The sequence below is a fragment of the Salvelinus fontinalis genome, chromosome 3, assembly GCF_029448725.1.
Source record: "Salvelinus fontinalis isolate EN_2023a chromosome 3, ASM2944872v1, whole genome shotgun sequence".
Lineage (NCBI taxonomy): Eukaryota > Metazoa > Chordata > Actinopteri > Salmoniformes > Salmonidae > Salvelinus > Salvelinus fontinalis.
Window position 1 is genome coordinate 37,675,585 of NC_074667.1, and position 27,876 is coordinate 37,703,460.

Below are 27,876 nucleotides of genomic sequence, written 5' to 3' on the forward strand. Positions count from 1 at the left end.
CGATCCTGACCTAACAATTTATGCCTTTACAACGCACGCCTTTCCTACGCACTTATCAGTATTTGGTATTCAGACTTGCCTTATTCAATAGCATAATGCGCTCTGCAGGTGTGGCTACCTTCCGAGCTCTGAATAGATTTCATTCAACCATTAAAAACCCTCCCACTTGCTGGCCAACATATTTTCTTGTGGAGTTTTCATTCAATGGGGTTTTCAGTACATTTATCTTAAGCCATCCCTTTAAATACGTTTCACCTTTAATTCAAATTTTGTCGACAGACTACATAGAATAGATAGTGAGAATGGGTTCAGAATATAGGGACCAATGAAAGAAATCCCTCTATACATATTTGTCTCCATTTCAGCACCAACTGGTAGATATAAAAATACTTTTATATCGTTTTTTTGGGGAGAGCCTTTATGGATGACAATTTTATGTTGATAACTAAAAAATACAGTGGTTTTATTCATCCTGAAAGCTGTGATAATCAATCCATCACTATGAAAAAGGGGCCTCAATACATGTCATGTTGATGTGATTTTCAGTTTGCTTCCATATGGTTGGTTTCACACTCATCTTCACGGATCATAAAGAAAAATCATCTGAAACAATTGCTATGTGTATTTCTAATCCCCTTCTCCAAACTGATTACCCATTTACCTAGCTCTTATCAATAAATCTTATCAAGTTGTAAATGATAATGCATGGAGAATGGTGGTATTTATATCAACAACAAATGGGAGGTTCGCTAGACCTTGTTCATGGTTTCGCGCGTAAAGGTGTTGGAATTATTAGGGAAGTAAGTCAAAGTCAAAGTCAGAATACAGCTTATCTGTAGACGCTGTTGGGGTTCATTTCCTTGTTCCTTTGGTGAAATTAGCATTATGACAATATCTTTAATTAAATCATTGAAAATCCTTTATTAATGCAATTGCAGACAGAAGTTGACATCAGGAACATAACGCATGTTTCCGAGTAAGTTCTGCAAAATATAAAAAGGTCCCAATTTGTTTAATTAAACCCGAAGTCCAGCCCTAGTGATGTCACTGCCTACGTCATTCTCTTCTACTCCTGAGACCAAAACCATGCCTACTCAACACTAAAACTCTTGTTTATATAGGTATCTAAAAGCTTAGCAGTAAATGTTCAAGTTGATTTATAGTGGAATGTCTGACTAATCTCTTATCTCTTACACTCCCCTGCAGAGTTCTGTCTTCACAGTCACAGATTTCTCAGACAGTTTCCTCATAAGAGGCAGAGAGCCTGAAAAGTACTGTGGAACAATATTAAACCTCATAATGTATATATATTGTTAATCTGTAGTCTAGGAACCTATAAATGTAAGGAGGGAGGGGTCTTATAACCCCCCCCCCCCCCCTTCTATTAATACAACATAAGCAATTATTATAATATATCAAACATTTGGTACAGCCCCTATCATGACCCCTAGGTGAACCCCTTTAAACACACCTCCGCCACACCTTCATTTATTCAAGCTCCACCTAAAACTAATAGTGGGTGAATAGCATACTATTCTCATGCTTAAGTTCAAGGTCAGAATATGCATAGAGAGAAAAGCGCATAAAAAGGGAATTACATTCCATTTACGGCATTTAACTCGGGTCAGAATATGGGCCTATGAGCTTTGCACACCTGGATTGTACAATATTTGCGCATTATTCTTTCTAAAATTCTTCACAAGCTCTGTCAAGTTGGTTATTGACCTTTGCCAGACAGCCATTTTCGAGTCTTGCCATAGATTTTCAAGACAATTTAAGTCAAAACTGTAACTAGGCCACTCAGGAACATTCAATGTTGTCTTTTTAAGCTACCCCAGTGCATATTTAGCTTTGTGCTGAAAGGTGAATTTGTCCTGCTGAAAGGTGAATTTGTCGTCCCGTGTCTGTTGGAAAGCACACTGAACAAGGTTTTCCTCTAGGAATTTGTGTGTGCTTAGCTCTATTCTGTTTATTTTTATCCTTAAAAAAACTCCCTAATCCTTGTCAATGACAAGCATACCCATAACATGATGCAGCCACCACCATTCTTGAAAATATGATGAGTGGTACTCAGTCATGTCTTGGATTTGCTTTCAGGTTCATTCATTTTTTTTGCAGTTTTACTTTAGTGCCTTATTGCAAACAGGGGTTGTACTGTGGAGTAAATACAATGTTATTGATCCATCCTCAGTTTAACCAATCTCAGCTACTCTGTAACTGTTTTAAAGTCAGCATTGGCCTCATGGTGAAATCCCTGAGCAGTTTCCTTCCTCTCCAGCAATTGAGTTAGGAAGGACACCTGTATCTTTGTAGTGACTGTGTGTACTGATACACCATCAATAAGTGTAATTAATAACTTCACCATGCTCAAAGAAATATTCAATGTCTACTTTTTTTATTTTTACCCATCTAGCAATAGGTCCCCTTCTTTGTGAGGCATTGGAAAACCTGCCTGGTCTTTATAGTTGAATCTGTATTTGAAATTCACTGTTCGACTGAGGGACCTTACAGATAATTGTATATGCAGAGATGAGGTAGTCATTCAAAAATCATGGTTAACACTATTATTGCACACAGAGTGAGTCCATGCAACTTATTAATGAAATTATTACTCCTGAACTTATTTAGGCTTGCCACAACAAAGTGGTTGAATATTATTGACTCACAACATTTCAGCTTTCATTTGTAATTAATTTGTAAAAAATTCTAAAAACATAATTGCACTTTGACATTATGGGGTATTGTGTGTAGGCCAGTGACACAAATCTCAATTTAATCAATTTTAAAATTAGGCTGTAATACGACAAAATGTGCAAAAAGTCAAGGGGTGTGAATACTTTCTGAAGGCACTATAACACTGACCCACCCTGACTCCCCTGCCCGCACACACACACACATGCATAGTCTTACCTGGGATAACAGAAATTGTTTTCAGAACCCTGAACGTACGCAGAGCTGACAAATTGCCTAGGTTTACAAACTCTGTTATACACCTGCAGAGTGGTTCAGATCACAGTTACTCAACAGCCATTACAGAATGAGAGACAGAAGGCAGAGTTGGGGTCAATGCCATTTCAATTCAGTCAATTCAATAAGTAAACTGAAATTGCAAATGCATTTTTTTTTCTCATTGAAAAGAACTGAGAAAAAATGGAATTGGAAGTACAGTTTACTTCCTGAATTGACTGAATTGAAACAGAATTGACCCCAACCTTAAAATACAAAAATGAAATAAAGAAAAAGAAAGGAAGATAGGGGGTAAAATGAAATAAAGAAATACATATATACAATATTCTCTACCGCCATATCCCTATTTGACCCTTAAAATAACAACACAATACTCAGATGTTAACATACAGGAAAGTCTGATATAAGAGGGACTCACAATAAGATGGAGAAGACATAAGAGATGGGAGAATATTAAATAAAATATGGCCCAAAATGTTTCACAATATTACACCTATAAATCAGAGAAAATGTATTGTTGCGGCAAAATTCACGCAGGGCAATCAGTCATTGCCAAACTCTAACAATTTCAATATTTGCATAACTTTCAATCACCAAAATCTCCCTTTACCAAATTCTCAGAGACTGCTATCCCTGTTCTTTGAAATCATGTTCTTCAGTAGGATATTTTCCCACCAACATTTTCTATTCTGACTTTGAGTTCTGTGTGTGGCTTTATGCAACGTGTTGTTTTTAAAGAGAGAAACAGCAGAGTAATCATTCATCATACATTTTACACATCTGTATAAGCTCTACATCATTTCAATGAGCTATGTCACTCTCTAGAATTGAATTAGTGAGCCACAACATTTAAGTGGCTTCTCTTTAAACAAACCCATCCATATGTTTATGTGTCACTCACATAAAATGCAACATTACAAATATACCTGTACTTACATATACTGTATGTTCAATTGATTGATTGACTCAGTTTAATTAATTATATTCTGTTGAATTAGTATTTGGAGATGCTTCTACATCTTGGATTATTTTGCATGTTTTGAAATATTCTCTGATATGGAATGTCCTGCCTGGCCCAACCTTGTCACTCTGGTAGAGTTGGAGGTATAGAGAGAGATCGAGGTGTAGAGAGAGACGAAGGTGCAGAGAGAGATGGAACTTTAGAGAGAGGTGTAGGTGTAGAGAGAGGGATACAGGGAGGAGGTGGACTACTTACGCCATAGAGATCACCATGAAGTCCAGCCAGTTCCATGGATCTCGTAGAAAAGTGAACCCGTCTATACAAAAGCCTCGCGCCACAATCTTGGTAAGCGATTCGAAGGTGTAGATACCTGTGAAGGTATACCTAGAGCAAAATAAGACGAGAAACAGTAACAGGGTGAGATATGTGAATAAATGCATACTAGTTTATAAATGTTTTACAAACAGTTTATCAATGTACATAGGGAGTTATAAATCAATACTTACTCTACTATCTTGTTCCATTCTGGAGGATCACTAAACGTCATGAAAACACAGTTGGTCAAAATGGTGCTCATGATGATCATACTGAATACCGTGAGAGGGAAGAGAGTTAAGAAAAGATTGACCATATACACCCCACCACCCATCAACATACTGTAGCAACATAGCTGAATATACTGTGAGACATTACAATGACATATATGCCATCGATGAAAGGACAAAGGAAGGAAGATGTTCCAGAATGGTGTGGGACACAAGATCCAGATCAACGCACAAGGATGATTTGGCCTGTATCACTTCTTTTCTGTTTCTTCAACCAATCAAAAGAAAACATCGCAATCACAAGCTCCTTCAACCTTAAGATTGTGCACAATACATAGAATAAATATATGTGCTTTGTAATTTCCAACTGATAAACAACAAAATCATAATCTCAAAGCAAGACAATGCACCACTTGAAAGGATATGAGTGTATCAAAATCTTAATTGCTATTCGCCTAAAGAGACTAAAAGGGCTGATGACGTACAAGGAGTCCGTGGCGTGGAAGCGGAAGATTGTTTTCCCTTTGTTTAGGACTATAAACGTCTGTGGAGAGAGAGAGAGAGAGAGAGAGAGAGAGAGAGAGACAGAGAGACAGAGAGAGAGAGACAGAGAGAGAGAGAGAGAGACAGAGAGAAAGAGAGAGAGAGAGACAGAGACAGAGAGACAGAGAGAAAGAGAGAGAGAGAGACAGAGACAGAGAGACAGAGAGAGAGAGAGAGAGAGAGAGACAGAGACAGAGAGAGAGAGAGAGAGACAGAGAGAGAGAGAGAGAGAGAGAGAGAGAGAGAGAGAGACAGAGACAGAGAGAGAGAGAGAGAGACAGAGAGAGAGAGAGAGAGAGAGAGAGAGAGAGAGAGAGAGAGAGAGAGAGAGAGAGAGAGACAGAGACAGAGACAGAGAGAGAGAGAGAGAGAGAGACAGAGAGAGAGAGAGAGACAGAGAGAGAGAGAGAGACAGAGACAGAGACAGAGACAGAGACAGAGAGAGAGAGAGAGAGAGAGAGAGAGAGAGAGACAGAGACAGAGAGACAGAGAGAGACAGAGACAGAGAGACAGAGAGAGAGAGAGAGAGACAGAGAGAGAGAGACAGAGAGAGAGAGAGAGAGAGAGAGACAGAGAGAGAGAGACAGAGAGAGAGAGAGAGAGAGAGAGAGAGAGAGAGAGAGAGAGAGAGAGACAGAGACAGGGAGACAGAGAGAGAGAGAGACAGAGAGAGAGAGAGAGAGAGAGAGAGAGAGAGAGAGAGAGAGAGAGAGAGAGAGAGAGAGAGACAGAGACAGAGACAGGGAGACAGAGACAGAGAGAGAGAGAGAGAGAGACAGAGAGAGAGAGAGAGACAGAGACAGAGACAGAGAGACAGAGAGAGAGAGAGAGAGAGAGAGAGAGACAGAGAGAGACAGAGAGAGAGAGAGACAGAGAGAGAGAGAGAGCGAGCAAGAGAGAGACAGACAGAGACAGAGAGAGAGTAAGTTGCATTAACAAGAGCAATACAAGTCATGACACATACAGGACATGTATAATAGACTGTCACTGTGGGCCCCATGCTGAGACAACAGAAATGGAAAGTCATGACTATGGTATATATAAGCTGACTGTTCATTGGCTGATCTAATTCCTGAGCTCATCTCTGAATCTTAGGGCACACAGAGTGGCTCCACCTATTTTATGGAACTTGCTACTTCAGTTTGCCATGTCCTTTCACTGCAAGAATAATTATTTTGTATTACGACTTTAAAAGTTTAAACCCACTTTAACCTGGCACCATAAGGACTGCCCTGTGAATTTCCTCCCAAACGCAATCAACAAGAGCGTACACCTGATATCGAGATATGAGATATAAACAGAGAATATACACTGAGTATACCAAACAGTAAGACCACCTTTCTAATATGGAGTTGTGCCCTCCCCCTTTTGCCCTCAGAACAGCCTCATTTCAAGAACTGCGTTGCAGTTCTTGACACAAACCGGTGCGCTTCAATCGTTTGTCTTGTCTATTCACCCTCTGAATGGCACACATACACAATACATGTCTCAATTGTCTCAAGATTTAAAAATCCTTCTTTAACCTACCTCCTTCACCTTCATCTACACTGATTGAAGTGGATTTCACAAGTGACATCAATAAGGGATCATAGCTTTCACCTGGATTCACCTGGTCAGTCAATGTCATGGAAAGAGCAGGTGTTCTTAAATGTTTTAACACTCAGTGTATAATGTGATACTGAGGTATGAGCAGGGTCTATCCTAAGATGTGCTGAGTCTAACCTTGTGCTTTATGCACATTCTAGGGCACAGGGTGAACAGCAAAGAGAACCACAACATCTTCTCTCATTATAGAATAGTAAGACAGAGTAAGACTTCTAACCTTAACCTTAAGTCAACCATGATCTTAAAAGTATCTTCCACTAAAGGCCTAGTATCACGCCCTGACCATAGAGAGCCCTTGGTTCTCTATGGTGTTTAGGTCAGAGCGTGACTAGGGGGGTGTTCTAGTCATTGGTCTTCTATGTTGGTGATTTGTATGGTTCCCAATTAGAGGCAGCTGGTAATCATTGCCTCTAATTGGGTATCATATTTAGGAAGCCCTTTCTCCCACCTGCTTTGTGGGATATTGTTTTGTGTAAGTGCATTCAGCACCACGGCTTTCACGGTCGATGTTTGTTTATTGTTTTTTGAAGTTTCACTTAAATAAAAGATGTGGAACTCAACTCACGCTGCGCCTTGGTACGTCCTTTATGACACCCATGACACCTAGCACATACACAAGCCTCTTTTACTCATGTAAAGACATATTTCACAAGTATTACAGAACGCGTGAAAAATATATAATGGGATTCAATGCCCAGGTCTGAATAGCCTTATAACAACCCTTTATCCAGAAAATGTCATGTTTCAACAACTTGTTGTCCATTTAAATAAGTACCCAACCCCTTTGCACCATCTGGCCTAACTACTGTACCACTTCCAGTTAGAGTAACTAAGAGCCCCTGACTGGCAGTGATGGTAAGAGATCCCAGTGTCTGTGTGTGTTCCTTCTTTCCTGGCTAGGTTTCACCTCTACAGTAACCTCTATAGAAAGGCTGCCTTACGACAGGAGACGGGACAGGAAGAGAAGCTCTCCCCTCTCTCCAGTCTGTGGCCAAATGTCTGTCTTCCTCTCCCAGCTTAAAGCTCTTACTGGAAGAGAACTGCAAATGCTGCCATCGATCAGGCCAGGATCTGCTGACTCCAGCCTCTCAACAACCACTCCCAACCCATAAACGAGCCCCGGCCAAGTGGGGCTGGGGTGATTGTGGTGGGGTTAACTCTGAGAGAAACTGGGGACATTTTGTTAGTCCCCACAAGGTCAAATGCTATTTCTAGGGAAATTTGGGTTAAGGTTAGAATTAGTGTTAGGGTTAGAATTAGTGTTAGGGTTAGAATTAGTGTTAGGGTTAGAATTAGGTTAAGGGTTACAGTTAGGAGCCAGGGTTAGTTTTAGGGTTAGGAGCTATGGTTAGTTTTAAGGTTAGGGTTAGGTTTTAGGGTTAAGGTTAGGGTTTAGGGAAAATCTGCTTTTGAATGGGACTGAATTGTGTGTCCCCACAAAGTTAGCTGTACAACAAGACTGTGTGTGTGTGTGTGTGTGTGTGTGTGTGTGTGTGTGTGTGTGTGTGTGTGTGTGTGTGTGTGTGTGTGTGTGTGTGTGTGTGTGTGTGTGTGTGTGTGTGTGTGTGTGTGTGTGTGTGTGTGTGTGTGTGTGTGTGTGTGAGTGTGAGAGTGAGTGAGAAGAGATGTCCCAGCAGAAGTGTGACCAGCATAGAATCATCCATACCGTAAGTGCCTACACTAACTTTTCTGGCTCCACATCATCCATAAAGTCCTGGTACAGGGAGGTTTTCTTCTGCACTGTTCAATAAATCCAGTAAATGTGGAGGAGGAGTTAAGAGGGAGTGTTAACGTCCTAAAGCGGAGGTCGCGTCACAGGCTCTCTTTCCGTTTCCCCTGAACACCAGATGCATCCGGTTGTTGTCCACCCCGCTCTGAGGGTGGCTGCTCCCAAACAGTTATCAAAGTGATATCTGTTCTCCACGTACACACAAACACACACACACACACACACATGCACACATTCACACACACACATCATACAACGGTTTAATCCCGATGCGCTAGGCCTGTGTTTCAATTAAGGTCAACCACTATGGCGTACATACTGCAATCAATTTACATATATTGCTAGCTAGCCTCGGATTCTTTGACATATTGAAATAGTCCTGTACTTATCGACCGTATAGTGCATGAGTGTGCTGGACTCTCAAAGGCATGGTCTGTGGGACAATAAAAAGCCCGCTTCACATGCATAAACACATACAATCACACAGAGTGACACGGATCCTATACACAGTACACACACTAAGATGTATATACTTGTACACACACACACACACACACACACACACACACACACACACACACACACACACACACACACACACACACACACACACACACACACACACACACACACACAAACATACATGTGCAAACACACACACAAACATACATGTATACACACACAATGTAAACGGAACGTTTCATGACTGACTTGCTACAAAGCTACTGCAAGCTTCATCATCCACAATAGAAGCTTTGAGGAGAAAGACACATATGCAGGAATAGGAGGCAGAATGCAGCTGCAGAGAAAACCTAAGAGAGAAAGAGGAAGGGGGGAGGGGGAGAAGCATGCAGTGAGAGAGAGAGAGAGAGAGAGAGAGAGAGAGAGAGAGAGAGAGACAGAGACAGAGACAGAGACAGAGAGAGAGAGAGAGAGAGAGAGAGAGAGAGAGAGAGAGAGAGAGAGAGAGAGAGGAAGGAATTGTGGAGGAGCAGAGGGAGGAATGCAGAAGAAAACACTGAGGGCTGCATAGGGGAGAGAGCCAAAGCAGAGATGTATGGGTAGAGGGAGGGAGGAGGGAGGGATGGGTAGGCAGCATGCAGCAGAGAAAGAGAGAAAGAGATGACAGGGTTATGCAGAGGAAACAATAAAAAGTAGATCACCGAGGGAGGGGGGAGCATCTCTGTATGCTACAACATAGTACCGCAGCTGGAGGGGTTAACATAGACTGTTCTTTAAACCCCTGAACTCAGCAATGACTTTGGTGTAAATCATAGTCCAAGGCTTCAATGACCTTCAAATACAGAAACATTCAGCGAGACAAGCCATCGCAAACCCTGGCTAATAGACGTGTGCATTAACACATACAGAGTTGACGGTCACAGATTACTGTCTGTAAAGTGTACCCTATACTTAACCTACCGGCTGGTATTTATACAACCAGCATTTATGCTAACACATCATTATCCAACCACACCCCCTCCCCTCCCTCACACACTCCCTCCCTACCCAGCACACATATGTAACTACATAGCCAGTCCACCTCCATGGAGCATCATTCCCGTGCGGTGTGGTGTGCTCCCCCCTCCCTCCCTTCCTGCCTCACTCCCTCCCTCCCCCTCTCCTCCTCAGACCAGTACAGAAGAATGCTGTGTCATCAGACACTAAGGACTCAGACAGAGCACTAAAGCCTAGCCCTCGCTCTAATTTACTACACCCCAGAGAGAGAGTACGAGAGAGAGAGAGAGAGAGCGAGAGAGACGAAAGGGGGGATCATAATGTAATAACTTCCCACTCCCAAATGTGCCTCTTTAAAATACAAGTCATGGCGTGATAGGAAGCGAGTGAAGTCACTAACGTGGGACCTAGCTATGGTTAATGATACCAGTGTATAAAGGCCATATTCTGGCTATTCCCTGTCTCTGTGTGATCAGCAGCAGACAGTGGAAATGGCCAGTCAGGCTGCTACTCATCCAGTCTTTTTGGTACCACAGAAGCCTGCCATGTGAGAGAGACGTTGGTAATAGAGAATGAATGACAAGCAAGGTTCAATGCTATACACACCATAGAGATAGAATGACTAGCAGGAGAGATACTGGTTACACCATAGAGATAGAATGACTAGCAGGAGAGATACTGGTTACACCATAGAGATAGAATGGTTTGCAAGGGTCAACGCTACACCAGACCTGTTTCAGCTTTAGTGAGCGTGTCTTCGTTATGACGTCAAATAACGACCAACAGGGGAGAGGCATAGTTGTCTGAAGCACAAACGGATCTGACAACCAGGCTAAAGCTACTGCAGATGCTAAACAGGCTATGTTTGCTGTATGAAACATCCAATAATGCAGTATTGCCTAGTTTAACATTTCTATGTACACTTAGAAAAAGGGGTTATTGGCTGTCCCCATAGGATAACCATTTCTGGTTCCAGGTAGAAGAACCATTTTGGGTTCCAGGTAGAACCCTCTGTGGTTTTTACCTGAAACCAAAAAGGGTTCTTCAAAGTGTTCTCCTATGGGGGCAGCCAAATAACCTTTTTAGGTTCTAGATAGCACCTTTTTTCTTAGAGTATAGCCTCTAGAGGAGTATACTACAAAGCAAGATCAATGAGTTAGCCAGTTAACTTTGATAAACAACAATAACTATTCATTTTCTGATTCAGTACGAAAGCTAAACTTCGATATGTGCTTTTGGTTGTTGAGTGAATTAGACCATGGCAAGTTTAAAGAATATATTTCTAATAAATGTAAAGTTATTTCAGGTTATTTAGGCAAGTTAGCTGGCTAACTCCTTGCTTCTGCTTTGTAGTATACCCCTCAGGCCCTGGACGTTTGTCTGACACATACACACAGAGTTCACTGAGGCGTCTCCAATACACAAGCACTTGTACAACTTAAATTGAACCCCATCTCCAACACACACACACACACAATGTCACACTCTCACACACGCGCGCACATACGCTTGCACGCAAGCACACATACACACACTTACACACACATGCACACACACACACACAACCTGTGTAACTCCTGAAGCTTTTAGCCTTCCTAATCACTCCAGACATTTCAGATGCCCATGCAGTCCTCTCCTCTCCTCTTTCCTCCACTTTTCTCTTCTCTTTTCTCCTCCACTCCTCTTTCTCCCTCTCCTCTTCTGTCTCTCTTCCTTTCCTCTCCATTCCTATCCTTTCCCCCATCACAGCTAGGGGAGAACAGGAACAGCAGCAACTGCACTTCTCCCCCCCCCCCCCCCCCCCCCCCCCACCCCCCACCCCTTTACTTGATGCTTAAGTGCTGTGATTAGATTTCACTGCAGCTGACAGCAACACACACACACACAGGCACACACTGACACACACTGACATACACACACCACATGGACACATGTAAGGGTGTGGGAAGAGAAGGAGGGGAGGGGGGAATTGGCGGTCAAGTAGAGTAGAGGATGAAAAACCTAGAGAGGAGAGGTAGAGAGAGAGAAGAGGTAGAGAGATTGAGGAGGAAGTATTGAGGTGACACATGAATATGTATGCCAGGGCTCCCATAGGTGTCATAAAAGGCATAGGTGTGGATGAGAAGGGGGAGGAAGGTAGGTAGTAAAATGCTCTGAATGGCTGAGGAGGGGGATGCCTATTGTCCTGTGTGTGTAGCTTTAACAAGAGCAAGGTATTGTGTTTAATTTGAAAATAGCATAGTGTGTGTATTTTTCATAGTGTGAAAAAAAAAACACACACACACACACAGCACGGCCTACGGTATGCGAGACAAAGGTAACTGACCTTGGCAGGGCAGAGTGAGGGAGAGGTGTCACAGCATACATGCATACACACACACTCATTCACTCTTACACAAGCACACACACAGGGATCTAGGGAGGGAGGTCAGAGACGCAACTCCAGACATGAGAGAGATGTGCATGAGGGAGCCCTGACCACCACCCGATGAACGAGTCTACCTCTGTCCCTCCTCAAGGACAGGGAGGAGAGGAGATCAATGGAGAAAGTGAGCAGAGGCAGGCGAAGGAGAGCGCTAAGCATAACCGATAGGCCAGGGCAAAGGGGTAAGGAAGAGGGGAGGAAGGAGGAGGGGTTATTGTACCACACCATCACCCCTCCTATGGCTGCCACTGTAAAAGTCCATGGATTTTTAGCTCACAGGAGGCACACATACTAAAAAAGGAGGTACACACAAACTCGGAAGGAGGCAGAGCACATACACACACCTCTTGTGACTGGCTGTGTCCCTGGGACGATCGTGCTGAGTGGGTCTCTATAGCCCTGCGGGCCCCAGATTCTCTTACAGGCTAGAACACCCAGCCCCTCAAGGTGCAGCCACCCCCTCCCCTCTTCTCCTGCCCTATAAGGACAGACCCAGGCTAGGGTTACACTGAGGGGGGAAGCTGAGGGGAGAGGGGACAGGGCCTAAACTGAAAGGGGAACTGAACTGGTGTCCTGGGCTGGTAGGGGATGCAACCATTTGACTTATGCTAAATGGGAGATAATATATGAAGTGTATGCATACCAAGTGGAGCATATGTGGTGGCTGCCCTAAATCATGATACACTGTGAGGCAGTTGTGAGGCAGTTTATGTTTGCACAGCTGAAAACTGTTGTGCTGATTTAAAGAAGCAATAAAACGGACCATCTTTAGACTAGTTGAGTATCTGGTGCATCAGCATATGTGTGTACTACTCCTTTCACAGAACAGCGCAAACTGGCTCTAACCAGAATAGAAAGAGGAGTGGGAGGCCCCGGTGCACAACTGAGCAAGAGGACAAATACATTAGAGTGTCTAGTTTGAGAAACAGACGCCTCACAAGTCCTCAACTGGCAGCTTCATTAAATAGTACCTGCAAAACACCAGTCTCAACATCAACAGTGAAGAGGCGACTCCTGGATGCTGGCCTTCTAGGCAGAGTTGCAAAGAAAAAGCCATATCTCAGACTGGCCAATAAAAATAAAAGATTAAGATGGGCAAAAGAACACAGACACTGGACAGAGGAACTCTGCCTAGAAGGCCAGCATCTCGGAGTCACCTCTTCACTGTTGACGTTGAGTGTTTTGCTGGTACTATTTCATGAAGCTGCCAGTTGAGGACTTGTGAGGTGTCTGTTTCTCAAACTAGACACGCTAATGTACTTGTCCTCTTGCTCAGTTGAGCACCGGGGCCTCCCACTCTTCCTTCTATTCTAATTAGAGCCAGTTTGCACTGTTCTGTGAAGGGAGCGTTATACGAGATCTTCAGTTTCTTGGCAATTTCTCGCATGGAATAGCCTTCAATTCTCAGAACAAGAATAGACTGACGAGTTTCAGAAGAAAGTCATTTGTTTCTGGCCATTTTGAGCATGTAATCAAACCCACAAATGCTGATGCTCCAGATACTCATTAGTCTAAAGGCCTGTTTTATTGCTTCTTTAATCAGTACAACAGTTTTCAGCTGTGCTAACATAATTGCAAAAGGGTTTTCTAATGATCAATTAGTCTTTTAAAATGATAAACTTGGATTAGCTAACACAACGTGCCATTGGAACACAGGAGTGATGGTTGCTGATAATGGGCCTCTGTACATCTATGTAGATATTCCATAAAAATCAGCCGTTTCCAGCTACAATAGTCATTTACAACAATAACAATGTCAACACTGTATTTCTGATCAATTTGATGTTCTTTTAAATGGACAGAAAATGTGCCTTTCTTTCAAAAACAAGTGACCCCAAAATTTGAACGGTAGTGTATATATATGGTTGGTTTCTCAAATGACTGCCTCGCCTGGTTCACCAACTACTTCTCAGATAGAGTTCAGTGTGTCAATTCGGAGGGCCTGTTGTCCGGATCTCTGGCAGTCTCTATGGGGGTGCCACAGGGTTCAATTCTCGGGCCGACTCTTTTCTCTGTATGCATCAATGATGTCGCTCTTGCTGCGGGTGATTATCTGATCCACCTCTACGCAGACGACACCATTCTGTATACCTCTGGCCTTCTTTGGACACTGTGTTAACAAACCTCCAGACGAGCTTCAATGCCATACAACTCTCCTTCCGTGGCCTCCAACTGCTCTTAATTGCAAGTAAAACTAAATGCATGCTCTTCAACCGATCGCTGCCTGCACCTGCCCGCCCGCCCGTCCAGCATCACTACTCTGAACGGTTCTGACTTAGAATATGTGGACAATTACAAATACCTAGGTGTCTGGTTAGACTGTAAACTCTCCTTCCAGACTCACATCAAGCATCTCCAATACAAAATTAAATCTAGACTCGGCTTCCTATTTGGCAACAAAGCATCCTTCACTCATGCTGCCAAACATACCCTCGTAAAACTGACTATCCTACCAATCCTTGACTTCGGCGATGTCATTTATAAAAAGGCCTCCAACACTCTACTCAGCAAATTGGATGCAGTCTATCACAGTGCCATCCGTTTTGTCACCAAAGCCTCATATACTACTCAACGCTGCGACCTGTATGCTCTCGTTGGCTGGCCCTCGATTCATATTCGCCGCCAAACCCACTGGCTCCAGGTCATCTATAAGTCTTTGCTAGGTAAAGCCCCGCCTTAGCTCACTGGTCACCATAGCAGCACCCACCCGTAACGCGCGCTCCAGCCGGTATATTTCACTGGTCACCCCTAAAGCCTATTCCTCCTTTGGCCGCCTTTCCTTCCAGTTCTCTGCTGCCAATGACTGGAACGAATTCCAAAAATCACTGAAGGTAGAGACTCATATTTCCCTCTCTAACTTTAAGCATCAGCTGTCAGAGCAGCTCACAGATCACTGCACCTTACATAGCCCATCTGTAAATAGCCCATCCAACTACCTCATCCCCATATTGTTATTATTCTTTTTTCGCTCCTTTGCACCCCAGTGTCCCTACTTGCACATTCATCTTCTGCACATCTATCACTCCAGTGTTTAATTGCTAAATTGTAATTACTTCGCCACTACGACCTATTTATTGCCTTACCTCCCTAATCTTACCTCATCTGCACACACTGTATGAAGATTTTTTCTATTGTGTTATTGACGGTACAAATGTTTATTCCATGTGTAACTCTGTGTTGTTGTTTGTGTCGCACTGCTTTGTTTTATCTTGGCCAGGTCGCAGTTGTAAATGAGAACTTGTTATTAACTGGCCTACCTGGTTAAATGAAGGTGAAATAAAAAATAAATACATTTAAAAAAAGATATATATAGTGTATGATATGGTGGTTGTATTTTTAACTGGGCGCTAGCTGGTGTGAGGCTGTAAGGAGATGTCGTTAGCAATCAGTTTCCAAATAAACATAGTTATAACTGTGGAAGTTATCACAATATGTCTTAAGAAGGAGTTGCATGAAGGAGCATGTACGCTCCTCAAAGAACGAATGCATGAGATAAATGCCTGGTCAGGAACAATTTGGCATATTACTCCAACATCACAGATACTGTAGTGTAGATTCATAGTACAGTACGTATAGCTTGTTTAGTTTAGAGCTCCTTCTTGTAATGGGTTAGTCAGTCTATGACATCATCCTACCTTTACAGTCTGAACCAAGCTGGACATGACACACAAATGCTACGCTTCACTCCTGGTCATTTTGCCACCTCCTAAATACCAGAAGGTTTCACACATTTAGCAGGGACCTTAGGGAAAGGGGGATACCTAGTCAGTTGTACAACAATGCATTCAACTGAAATGTGTCTTCCGCATTTAACCCAACCCCTTTGAATCAGAGAGGTGCAGGGGGCTGCCTTAATCGACATCCACGTCTTCGGCGCCCGGGGATCAGTGGGTTAAATGCCTTGCTCAGAGGCAGAACGACAGATATTTACCTTGTCAGCTCGGGGATTCGAACCTTTTGGTTACTGGCCCAACGCTCTAACCACTAGGTTACCTGCCACACCTTAGGGAAGTCATGCAAAAAATAAACAAGTGGAAAGGGACCAAAACAGCAGCTAACTCCTTCAAAGTGGTACAGCGAGGCAGGGAAAAGGGATCAAATGGAAGAAAACTATAAAGATGTACTAATTGTATGTAGAAAAATGTGAAGAGGAAAACACATAACACTAAACCTAAAAAATGCACACAAACACACACACACATTCCAAGAAAACAGAAACCCAGACACACATGCATGCAGACCGTCTGCTTTGACAGAACAAGAGATTTTCCTCACTAACAAATTCAATTAGCAGGAGCACTAATAATACATATTCAGAGGCCTGCTAGTCCCATCTCTGCTGCCAGCATCCACCAGTATATGCACAGTAAGTGCACCAATACAGAGCATCAATCAACACATAAGACTACAGAAGCATTACCAAAGAGGACTGCGGTCCAGAACTCCAAACCTTCACTGCAGAGTTACAGGATCTACAGTACCAGCATCTTCCTGGTGACTGTGATAGCCAGCGCATTCATAACGTACCTATGAGCTCTATGTGACACTTCATAAGCATTGACTGGTTCTAAACAACTCTCCCAGTGGTCAAACTATTAAAAGAGCAATACCATACCACAAGGTCATCTTTGCTGTTTACTCTGTGCCATATCCCTATCTTCATTCATGGCTGGTACAACGATGCACAAACCTCCCTTTTGTCTAATAAGAGTGGGCTTCTTACTTTCTGAATCAGGTTTCCTAAAAACAGTTTGATTCTAAATGTGCTTACCACATAAGCATAAAATCTCATTCATAAACTTGGTTAAAAGCATAATATAGGGGCCACACATCAGGACTTATAACACAGTTATAAGCAGAATACATTTAAAAGGCAAGCTATAAAGACGTGAGTATAGTACAATCCATTTGACCCTTCTTCAAATTATTTTTCTAAACAGATCTCATACCAGTACCAATTTCCCTCTAACCCCTAACCTTTCCTCACTAGAAGGGAGTGCCCAGCCCTGTGTGGGATTGAGTGGTGAGGAACTCACTTTCTCATTTATATAATAGGGGTCCAAGTCTTCCAGTGGTACCGCCACCAGCCCATTAGGAATGTCCCCGTAGATGAAGGGAAGGGACTTCCCAGCCTCCAGATCACCGTTGGGCATGGGTTCTTCCTCTTCTTCCTCGCGGTGACTGCTGTCCGACTTGGGCTTGGGCTTCTTCTTGATCTTCTCCTGGAATTGGCGCTCCTCGATATTACGGAGCGACTCGGGGGTGAACTGCTTGAAGCTGTCAGGTCCTGGGGGTGCGAGACCGGGCGCGGCCATGTTTTCATCCTACAGATATTTCTGCTTTATTTAAGTTTCATTCAGGACATCCGGCTCTGAGAGAGAGAAAGAGAGAGAGAGAGAGAGAGAGAGAGAGAGAGAGAGAGAGAGAGAGAGAGAGAGAGAGAGAGAGAGAGAGAGAGAGAGAGAGAGAGAGAGAGAGAGAGAGAGAGAGAGAGAGAGAGAGGGGAAATAGAGACAGGAAATAAGGTATAAATGCTGACAACTCCATATCTCTAATGAAATTCAAGTTGAGAACATCCATTTTCACTAAGAACTTTGTTCATGATTTAAGTAAAAAAGCCAGAAGTTCAGCATTTGAGTAAACAGCCTGTCCTACTATCAAGTTTCAAAATGGAAAAAGTAATAATGATTTCGTTTAAAATATCACCTTGGGTAGAATCAAATGGAAAAAAACGTAGGTCTCTTTTAGTTCAAATGAGATGGTAGAACTAACAACGAGACAAATTAAATGTCTACTTCATATTTTATTATGGTGCTTATTAACAAGATTCATTGCTGGGTTGTGTCTTGTCTGTCTGTCTGTCTGTCTGTCTGTCTGTCTGTCTGTGTTTCTCCCTAAGCCTGAGACAGGGTGGAATTTTATATCTCTGTCATGGAGGGAGCCAACAAAGCAAGGCATCCAGACTAATGGATGTGCAACCATTTGGAACCAGAGCCATCTCTCTCTCTCTCTCTCCTTCTCTCTCTCCTCATACAAATAAATGCTACATGAATCAGGGCTGCCATTGACGGGATAACAGAGAACTGTGTTTCCAATCTACTTCATTCATTCATGGTGGCTCTGATGTTGCCTGGTTGGCCTGTTGATGACCCTACAGGGAGAAAAATGAATGGCCACCTCCAGCCCTTTGTGCCTGTCTGTATGTCTGTCTGCTGCATGGGCTCTTCCCTTGTCCCAGGTGACCTGTGCTGCTTCTGGATGGAGGGAACTCTGTTAAGTGTCTGTCTGGATTATCTGACTAATGTTTTATCTTTAGGAGTCTCTCTCTCTATCTCGCTCTGAAAAACCTTACATAGCGCATCTTAATAAGATATTCCATTTGTAACCACATTCTGACTCCGAAGTAGTAGGAACTATGGCATCTTAATCCATACATGGTTCCGTTTCTGTCTCAATTTTAGAAAAAAATGTCTTGGTCCTGTGCGGTTGTAATTCAAACAAATACACGTGTGAACACCAAAACTTGTTTTAAATTTGAACTTATTGGAGAAGAAATAGTGAATGAAGTGTGCCAATATATTAGAGCGCACCTGTATGCTGTTATTATTTTTATCCCATGTATATAACCAAGCTATAATTTCTTATTGTGTTTTTATGCCTTGTGTTACTATTATTTTATTATTTTATTGTATTGGGAGTAAGCATTTCACTGTTAGTCTGTTGTTTATGAAGCATGTGACAATTAAAATGTGATTTTTTATTTAATTTATATGATCTTATCTGATATAGCTACATTTTCAATAATCATCATCATTAACATTGCACTGCATGTTATAGTGGTTAGGCTCCATTTCATGACTAATTCATGAATCATGGCACAAAGGAAAAAGTTGATGATTGTGTGCTTTCACACTTAATCAATAAAATAAAAAAGTGTCCTTAACTTTCAAACCATGCAATAATTATTTTCCAGCTTGCCTATATGGCTCAGGTATGTTAGGTGGAAGAATGAAGTGAAGCCTCCAACATATAGGTTTGAAGTTATTCACCATAATCAATATAGGCCCACTCGTTGGGTCATTGTCTTTGCTTCACGTTCAGCTAGACGTTTTAGGGTTGGAACTCCCCAAAGAACATCATAATCATTGCCTCTCACTCCTCCTCTCCATCCAAAAAAAGAGTATCGGTAGGATCGAGGGCGCAAAAATAAAATTAATTCTCAATTGACAATGCATTTCCATACTCTGTGGTTTAAGACTGTCAAAATTCAACATTTGATTTGAATTATCAATCGAATTTGTCAAATCAAGAAGGGTGCAATTCGGGCGTTCCTGCATGTGGGCATTCCTGCATCTGCAGGAACCCCTCTTTATACTTCTATTGTAAATGTTTAAGCTAGAACTCTGGTCCACAGGCAAGATCGGGGGCGCTCCAGTACAGTAGTTGGTGGTAATGTACCATAAAGTTGGATACCAACTGCCGATAAACCCCACAGCAGAAGAGGCAGGGTCGAAAATGGTAGGTTAGCTAGCTAGCCTGTCGAGCACTGGTTTCCTGCAGTTCTGTAACGATGATGGCTGTGGTTAAAACTCATAAAAGATACACCCTCATCCACTTACCCTCGCCTTATACCCTTGGGGGAATCTCCAATGCCATCTTGGTGGGCGGTCCTAATGATTAGCCAAGCAAGGGAAGTTTGCAACGTTAGGCCCTCAGCCCTCATTTTTAGTCGGGTTTGCGAAAGTACAATTATGTTCACTCCGGGGCCTGAAACTCCCCATAATTCAATTCGGATTGTACGTCTGCTAAGAAAAGTCTGCGAAAACTTAAAAACAACATAAATGGAAAAGTCAACATACATGTAAGTAAAACATGTAAGTAAAAACAAATGCAAATAAGTTATAAAGTGTGCTACTAATGCACACGACGCCACAAACATGTCTCATAAAAAGTAAATATGTTTTGTTATTTTTTGGAAATTGTAGAAATAAAACATTTTCCTTCTTCAGAAGTTCCAGCTAGGCAGGCTAACGTTAGTTAGTTAATTAGTTTGCTAGCTATCATACAGTAGACGTTTATTAATAATTCTATATTTAATATAAAGTAGACATGAACTCATAATTGATTGTAGAGCATATAAAGCACCCACAAGCTACTGGTGGCTGAAAACACAATCATCGCGGGGTGAACGAGTGACGAATTTCCGGCCAAGGGTGGTTCATTTAAAAATCATTCCTTCCACCCTCGCCCGTTGCCCTGCAAGTGTATACTCGTCAGACGTCATCAGAAGTGTCCACTTAATATGAAGGCTGAGTTGATAGGGTGTGTCTTTTAAGTGTTTGGACTGCTGCCGATGAGTGCAGTTGTTCGGCAGGCGTAACGCTTCATGTCTACCAGATGCATCAAACTCTGCGTTCTGGGGGAAGTCAATGTGTCTCCATTCAGCATTTTTTTGGTTCCCACAGTTTGGGAACCACTCCTCTACAATATGGTGTCCACAGTGGAATAAAAATCTAATTTTATTCATATTGTAGTCCAATGATCCTCCCCCACTGAATTCTTGTATGTGACATTTTTGATTACTGCCCCCTCCAGCAAGCAGGTAAGGATGCTTTCCCATAGGAAGCAACGGCTGGAGGGGCACCAAAATGTCTGAAAGACCCCCCCCCCCCCCCCATCATGAGTTGTACATTGATAATCTGTGTTTTAGGTTTTCCATCCATTCTAACCTTTTTGCATAATTTGTGCTCCTTTTTCACAGGGGGCTCTGGCTGATGACCTGTCTCCATAGCTGATAGAAACAGAGAAGGAATATCATCCCCAAAGTAGAGGTCGACCGATTATGATTTTTCAACGCCGATACCGATTATTGGAGGGCCAAAAAAAGCCGATACCGATTAAATCGGACAATTTTTATATATATATTTGTAATGAAGACAATTACAACAATACTGAATGAACACTTTTATTTTAACTTAATATAATACATAAATTAAATATATTTAGTCTCAAATCAATAATGAAACATGTTCAATTTGGTTTAAATAATGCAAAAACACTGTGTTAGAGAAGAAAGTAAAAGTGCAATATGTGCCATGTAAAAAAGCTAACGTTTAAGTTCCTTGCTCAGAACATGAGAACATATGAAAGCTGATGGTTCCTTTCAACATGAGTCTTCAATATTCCCAGTTAAGAAGTTTTAGGTTGTAGTTATTATAGGAATTATAGGACTACTTCTCTCTATACCATTTGCATTTCATATACCTTTGATTATTGGATGTTCTTATAGGCATTTTAGTATTGCCAGCCTAATCTCGGGAGTTGATAGGCTTGAATTCATAAACAGCACAATGCTTGAAGCACAGCGAAGAGCTGCTGGAAAACACAGGAAAGTGCTGTTTGAATGAATGCTTACGAGCCTGCTGCTGCCTACCACCGCTCAGTCAGACTGCTCTATCAAATCATAGACTTAATTAGAATATAATAAACACACAGAAATACGAGCCGTAGGTCATTAATATGGTCAAATCCAGAAACTATCATTTCGAAAACAAAACGTTTATTCTTTCAGTGACATACGGAACCGTTCCGTATTTTATCGAATGGGAGGCAACCCTAAGCCTAAATATTGCTGTTACATTGTACAACCTTCAATGTTATGTCATAATTATGTACAATTCTGGCAAATTAATTATGGTCTTTGTTAGGAAGAAATGGTCTTCACCCAGTTCGCAACGAGCCAGGCGGCCCAAACTGCTGCATATACCCTGACTCTGCTTGCACAGAACGCAAGAGAAATTACACAATTTCTCTAGTTAAAATAAATTCATGTTAGCAGGCAATATTAACTAAATATGAAGGTTTAAAAAATGTACTTGTGTATTGATTTTAAGAAAGGCATTGATGTTTATGGTTAGGTACACATTGGTGTAACGACAGTGCTTATTTCGCGAATGCGCTTGTTAAATCATCACCCATTTGCCGAAGTAGGCTGTGATTCGATGATAAATTAACAGGCACTGCATTGATTATATGCAACGCAGGACAAGCTAGATAAACTAGTAATATCATCAACCATGTGTAGTTAACTAGTGATTATGTTAAGATTGATTGTTTTTTATAAGTTTAATGCTAGCTAGCAACTTACCTTGGCTCCTTGCTGTACTCTCGTAACAGGTGGTCAGCCTGCCACTCAGTCTCCTCGTGGAGTGCATTGTAATCGGCCATAATCGGCGTCCAAAAATGCAGATTCTCGATCGTTATGAAAACTTGAAATTGGCCTTAATTAATCGGCCATTCCAATTAATCAGTCGACCTCTACCCCAAAGAAGATACTAATAATATTTCTAACTGTGCTGATGAGGAAGAGGGGGGCAGACAATGTCGCTAAACTGCTTGAAGTCAAAATTGCATTGCCACTTACCATTAGTCACATGTTCAATAAGATGTTCTGCAAAAAAACTAACAATACAGAAATATTATTGCTCTATTATGAGGTTCTGCCAATCATATGTTGGAAACCATTATCAAGGAAACCTACAGTAGTTGAACACTTTGTGTAGATAGTAACCAGTGATTCTAAGAACAAGAATAACTGTTACCTGTAAGCCAATGTCTCTATCACAGGTCGCAAAGGGTAAAGTATACCCTAAATAAAATAATCTGTGATTAATAATTGTGCATGCCTCTCATTTTCCAGTCGACATGGAACAACTTAATATGCAATATAGTTATACCTATGGCTTGCATAACCATCTCAATGCCCTTGTAGCGTCCTCCCTGAGATTTGAAGGTTGGACAGGTCAATCGCTGGTCAAGTCATACCAGACTGTAAAAATGGGACCCAATGCGTCTCTGCTTGGCACTCAAAATAGATTGGGGGTAAGGCCCACAGATAGACGAGCGTCCTATCCAGGGGGTGTATTTGTACATCAAGCTGCCTCACACTACAGAAACAGGAGATAGGATCCTGCTCCTATGAGCCATTGTGGCTTGCATAAACTAAGGCTTGTGCAAAGCTAATCTCTTACTTTGGCTTACAGCTTTAACAGTATTGAGTCAAGGAACAGCTTTACTGCTCAAGAAAATATGGTGTCACAGTACTGAAGGGGCAGAGCAGGCTGGTGGGCTTCCTATCTCTTGTGGGAATATCCTGATGGTGCCATGACATGACAACCAGTTTCTCTAAATACTGTCCCACCAATGACTAACTTAAAGACTAATGGCCAAAGGGGTCCTTCTCCCGCTTGCTCTCTCACACATAGTCAGTGTCAAAATATGTGTATTATATTTGTTGGACCAGAATGATTTTAGTAGGTTAAGTCCATCTAGTCATTCCTCTTAAAATGTGTTGACTTGCCTCTCACCATAGCCAGCTAGCTAGATAACGTATCGAACCTACATCACTAGCTACATATACTAGCCATCATTGCTAGTAACTACTAGTAGCTGGCAGCAAGCACCATGCCCGGTCTGTCTCCCCGTGTACCCTCCCGCGAACTCCTTGCTCACCAGCTGTCCTAGCCAGCATAACAAATATTATCTGAGTCATTCAGTTTATAGTACTGCTTTGCCTCTTCCTCTCTGATCCAGAAATACGTTTACGAAATTAAGAGCACCGGCATTACTGTCTGGGCATAGCTAGCAAGCCCAGACAACCTCTTTCACCTCACTTTACCAAAACCCCGCCCACAGTGTTTGAATGACAGGTCTGACATCAAAATGAAAATGCAAATGAGCAATGAGGAAACTAAATAGCAAAAGGAAGCATTGCAATTGATTGATAGGATTTGATTGATCATTATAATTGACAGTCTTAAAATACACAGCGTATAAAAAATAATTGTCAATTGCAGTTGACGATTTTATTTTGTCACAATGCATGCTGTCACAACAAGGACATGAAATGACAAACATGAGAAATTATTTGTAATTTGAGCATTTACATTTCGTTTTTAAATGTGTCGGTGTTGTACTGGATAGTAGGCCTACCATGGAAATTAAATATTAAACATACTTTGCGATGTATTTTTCAAATTGGCAGGCAGCATGCATACTCAATCATGAAAATGATAAAGCAATATATATTTTTTCATTCATATTTGCATTTAGTCACAAAATGCATAAACATTTAGGAAATTGCTAACGTGATATTGATTGAACATTTGTCCATTTGCATTTCCAATTGAGTTTGGGCAGCTAATCGCTTTCATAAAGAAACAAATCAAACCCATGAAAATCCTTCTAACCTAAACCGCTGACCTCAGAGATTGTACCACTAGGAAATTAATTCGGCGTTTTAAGTAACCCAACGCAACCTCCAAGTCTCCTTCCACAAATGCTACATGAATTGATCTACTTTCAAGGTGAATAACAAACACCGATGCAACACAGGACATACAGGGACCTCATTTAGGCCTACTAATGATGGCATAGAGGAGCTGTCCCACCGGCTTTTCTACAGGGAATGTATCAAGTAAATCAAGACTATTCATTATGTTCTCATTCGGGCGGCAGGTAAACCATGTCATTGTAATAGCCAACCACATTTCAAGAAGAATCACCTTGTGATGCAAAAGATTTCATTCAAAAAAGGAAGGCTACTCACGTGTCCATTCATTTGCTGCGAGTGCATGCTGTTCCTAATTTCATCCCGGACATTCAAACCCAATAAGCATGCGTATTTACCAATAGCATAATTGTAACATCAGTTCACATTTTCTACAGACAGACGAATGATTAGTCCATTGTGAGGATTGTTAATCGCATGAAACCGAACCGGAGATGTTAGAAAAACTCAAGTGGCTTCTGGAAGCCGCAGCACGGTCTCCTTCGAGCCCGCTGCCTGTCGCTGTTCCTTTCAGCACCACTGATGCAGCCTCAAACGAAGCTCTCGCTCGAGTCCTCTACGCATGTGTCCTCTATGCCAAGAAAAGAGACATCCAAACGCCCGCTTCGAACACACCATCAGCGTCCTTGCGCAAAATAGTACGCAACATCTTCTGGATACGTATGCAACAAAAGTTCAAAATTCACCTTCTGCTACCATTTCTGTCAAGCCGTCTAAGCATACAGTTTGACGCATTTGTTCAATATATCCAACGTATGCACCACACCGAACGCACTGCCTCTGCAACGCAATGCTGCAAGGCAAACGCAGCGTTTGATTGGAAATTAATGTAATTCTGGTGTAACAAAATGCAATGACGCTGGCGGTGTGTTTGAAGCGTCTGAAGTGTTTGACGCCTGTAACTGAACTATTTAACGCAACTGTTGCACTCCGTTATTAGGAGTGAAGATCGATTGAGGAGAGAAACGCAACTGGATAGAGGAGTCTACACGGCCGGTCGAGGTTAGCAGCAGCATGCGATATCCTAGTGAGGGCCTACATGAGGGCATAGTGTGCCTCTGTAGCGTCACCAAATGCTAGTGGCACACATAATTCGATAAAAAAGCAAGTTGATACTTCCTAATTTAGCATCGACTGGATAGGCTACTGAATGAAAGCACTATGGACTGGAATACGCTATATACACCAATATAAACACAATATTATCATGGTGTGCTTTTAGTGTTGTGGCACATATCTATGAATGAACAGGGTACCCTAAACCCCAGCCAACAATGGAAGTCATTCAGAAAACATTCATGTTTCCCATGTCAGGACAATAATCGATTAAATGATGAGTGGATTTCCTCCTCAAAAAGTTGTCATTACAAGCTATTACTTGATAAACCACATATTACATGTAAAACCGTTAAGCAAGGTAAAATACGCACTTTTTTGGCCTATTTGTTATAAACTGGTAATAACGTTTCAACTGTATGGTCTATCAGTCTTACTTTGTATTGTAGTCCATGCACTGTTTACAAACGCGTGTGCCTTGTCCTGACGTATGGGCCGAAGCCTTTACTAAAATACTGCAGTAAAGAGGATGCTTCTGGGTAGGCTTCTATGACAGAGCCACAATACCACTTGAAAACATGCAGTGATGGTAGAAATTCAAGGCTGTCATTCATTTAACTGTGTTGCTCCAAAAGAATCTCTACCCCACCACCCGAGGTAAATTGTATACATTGCTATTATTTTGATAAGGTGTTGTTATGCTCCCCAAAAACCATTGACGGCTGTATTTTAGTACCACACCGAGAAGGCTGCCTAGGTGCGATAAGGTTCCTAAAATGAACATGTAAGGGTTATAACACCATCGTGGACATTTATTTCCACCTCTATTAGGGATGGGGCTATAAAGATATGGGGAGGGGGTACCGCGGTCCCCCTTCAACTGCCAAAACTGAGGCATAGCCTACCTATCTCACGTAATAGAGCCTCAAAATGAATACTGCAAGGGGAGGGGTAATCAAGTGAGGGTGGGGTGCTGGGCATGAGGGATAAAACTATCACAATTACAGTTAAATTATCTTACAAAAGATTAGGGTGTCGAGAATATACATTGACTCAAAGCGCATACCGGTACTTTTTAGGGCTCCATGTATATTTTGACATATTGAAATCTCATTCCGTTCAGAGGCATGCCAACACCCCAATTTACCTGCTTTATCACTAGCCACCCCTTTCCGCAGTATAAGCTCATCTTTTTCAGCTAAAGAAAGTAATCCATACATGTAATTTAGGTTTTCCATGCATATTTGCCCAAGCTTTGACAAGGAGCCCTATACACAAACGCGAGGATAAAAGATGCTGAGGGGGACCGCTCTGCGGCATTGGGGTGCAGTTGTAGACAGGGAAGTAGCATGCATAGTCCATCCTCCACCAAAACCCAGCCTGACAAGACAACAGGATATTTACTTACTTTTCCCGCATTAACAGAAATCCAGACAGCCGGCACTGAACTGCAGATGTCCAAAAGATTCGGGAGAAACTGCGGCTGTCGCCATATTGTTGCTGCTAACTCCCTTTCCAGTGCGTGCGGGTACCCTGCATAATTGATGACTCTGAGCAAATTGTTAGGGAGTGTCGGTAAATGCCTTTGATTTGAAAACGGCCCAGGGACCGTAAGATCGCAAAACAAAATGAAACAAAGTTATTCAACTAATAGTTAAGAAGACTATCATATAATTCGTTATCCAAAAGTTAAAATGGATGATTTGTGGTATGATTTAGTGGATGACAAAACTGTTACATTACCTCCATCTCCCAGGAATAAATATATAATCGATTTGAATGTGCATGGTTTCTAAGAAGCCACCAGTAAGCATGAATGATACTTAGGTGAGTCACTTATGTGAGTCATAAGCATGCCCTCCCTCATAAATTAGAAGGTAACCTGAGAAGGAATTAACCATATCAGTCCTGATATCCCAGGAAAAATCTTCTTTTTATTTATCTGACTTTCATTTATCTACATGGCCAGCCCTTACATTTAACCTCACAATGATGTGTTTTAGCATTTTTTATTTGTGACAACCAGGGCTACACGTAGAACAATTTGACATTAACAGTTGCATTAATGAGTTTTATTGTTAACAGTCACAAAAAATATGGTCCACCAAAGGAAAACCCTGATAAAAGTGAATTTCTATGAAGTCTGTAAGTACAGAAATGTTTTGCTCGTTGGGAATTGAATATCCAACTAGTCAGTGACAACTCTGTGGGGTTTGTGACAGCAATTATGTGAGATTT

General features: G+C 41.9%; 1 protein-coding gene across 5 annotated transcripts in view; it reads right to left on the bottom strand.

The window, feature by feature from the left end:
* Window positions 1-27,187, bottom strand: part of LOC129846970 (sodium channel protein type 8 subunit alpha-like) — a 116,728-nt gene extending 89,541 nt beyond the window's left edge. For 3 of the 5 annotated variants that reach the window (XM_055914801.1, XM_055914798.1, XM_055914790.1), the window contains exons 1-5: window positions 27,047-27,186; window positions 17,270-17,604; window positions 4,899-5,017; window positions 4,435-4,524; window positions 4,184-4,312 (exon numbers count right to left, since the gene is read on the bottom strand). In XM_055914801.1, the coding sequence (XP_055770776.1) occupies window positions 4,184-4,312; window positions 4,435-4,524; window positions 4,899-5,017; window positions 17,270-17,548 (617 nt within the window). In that variant the 5' untranslated portion in view covers window positions 17,549-17,604; window positions 27,047-27,186. Of the gene's footprint in view, window positions 1-4,183; window positions 4,313-4,434; window positions 4,525-4,898; window positions 5,018-17,269; window positions 17,605-24,840; window positions 25,312-27,046 lie in introns of those variants that run through there. The other 2 variants (XM_055914799.1, XM_055914796.1) reach the window with 2 other exon arrangements.
* Window positions 27,188-27,876: the final 689 nt, after the last annotated feature.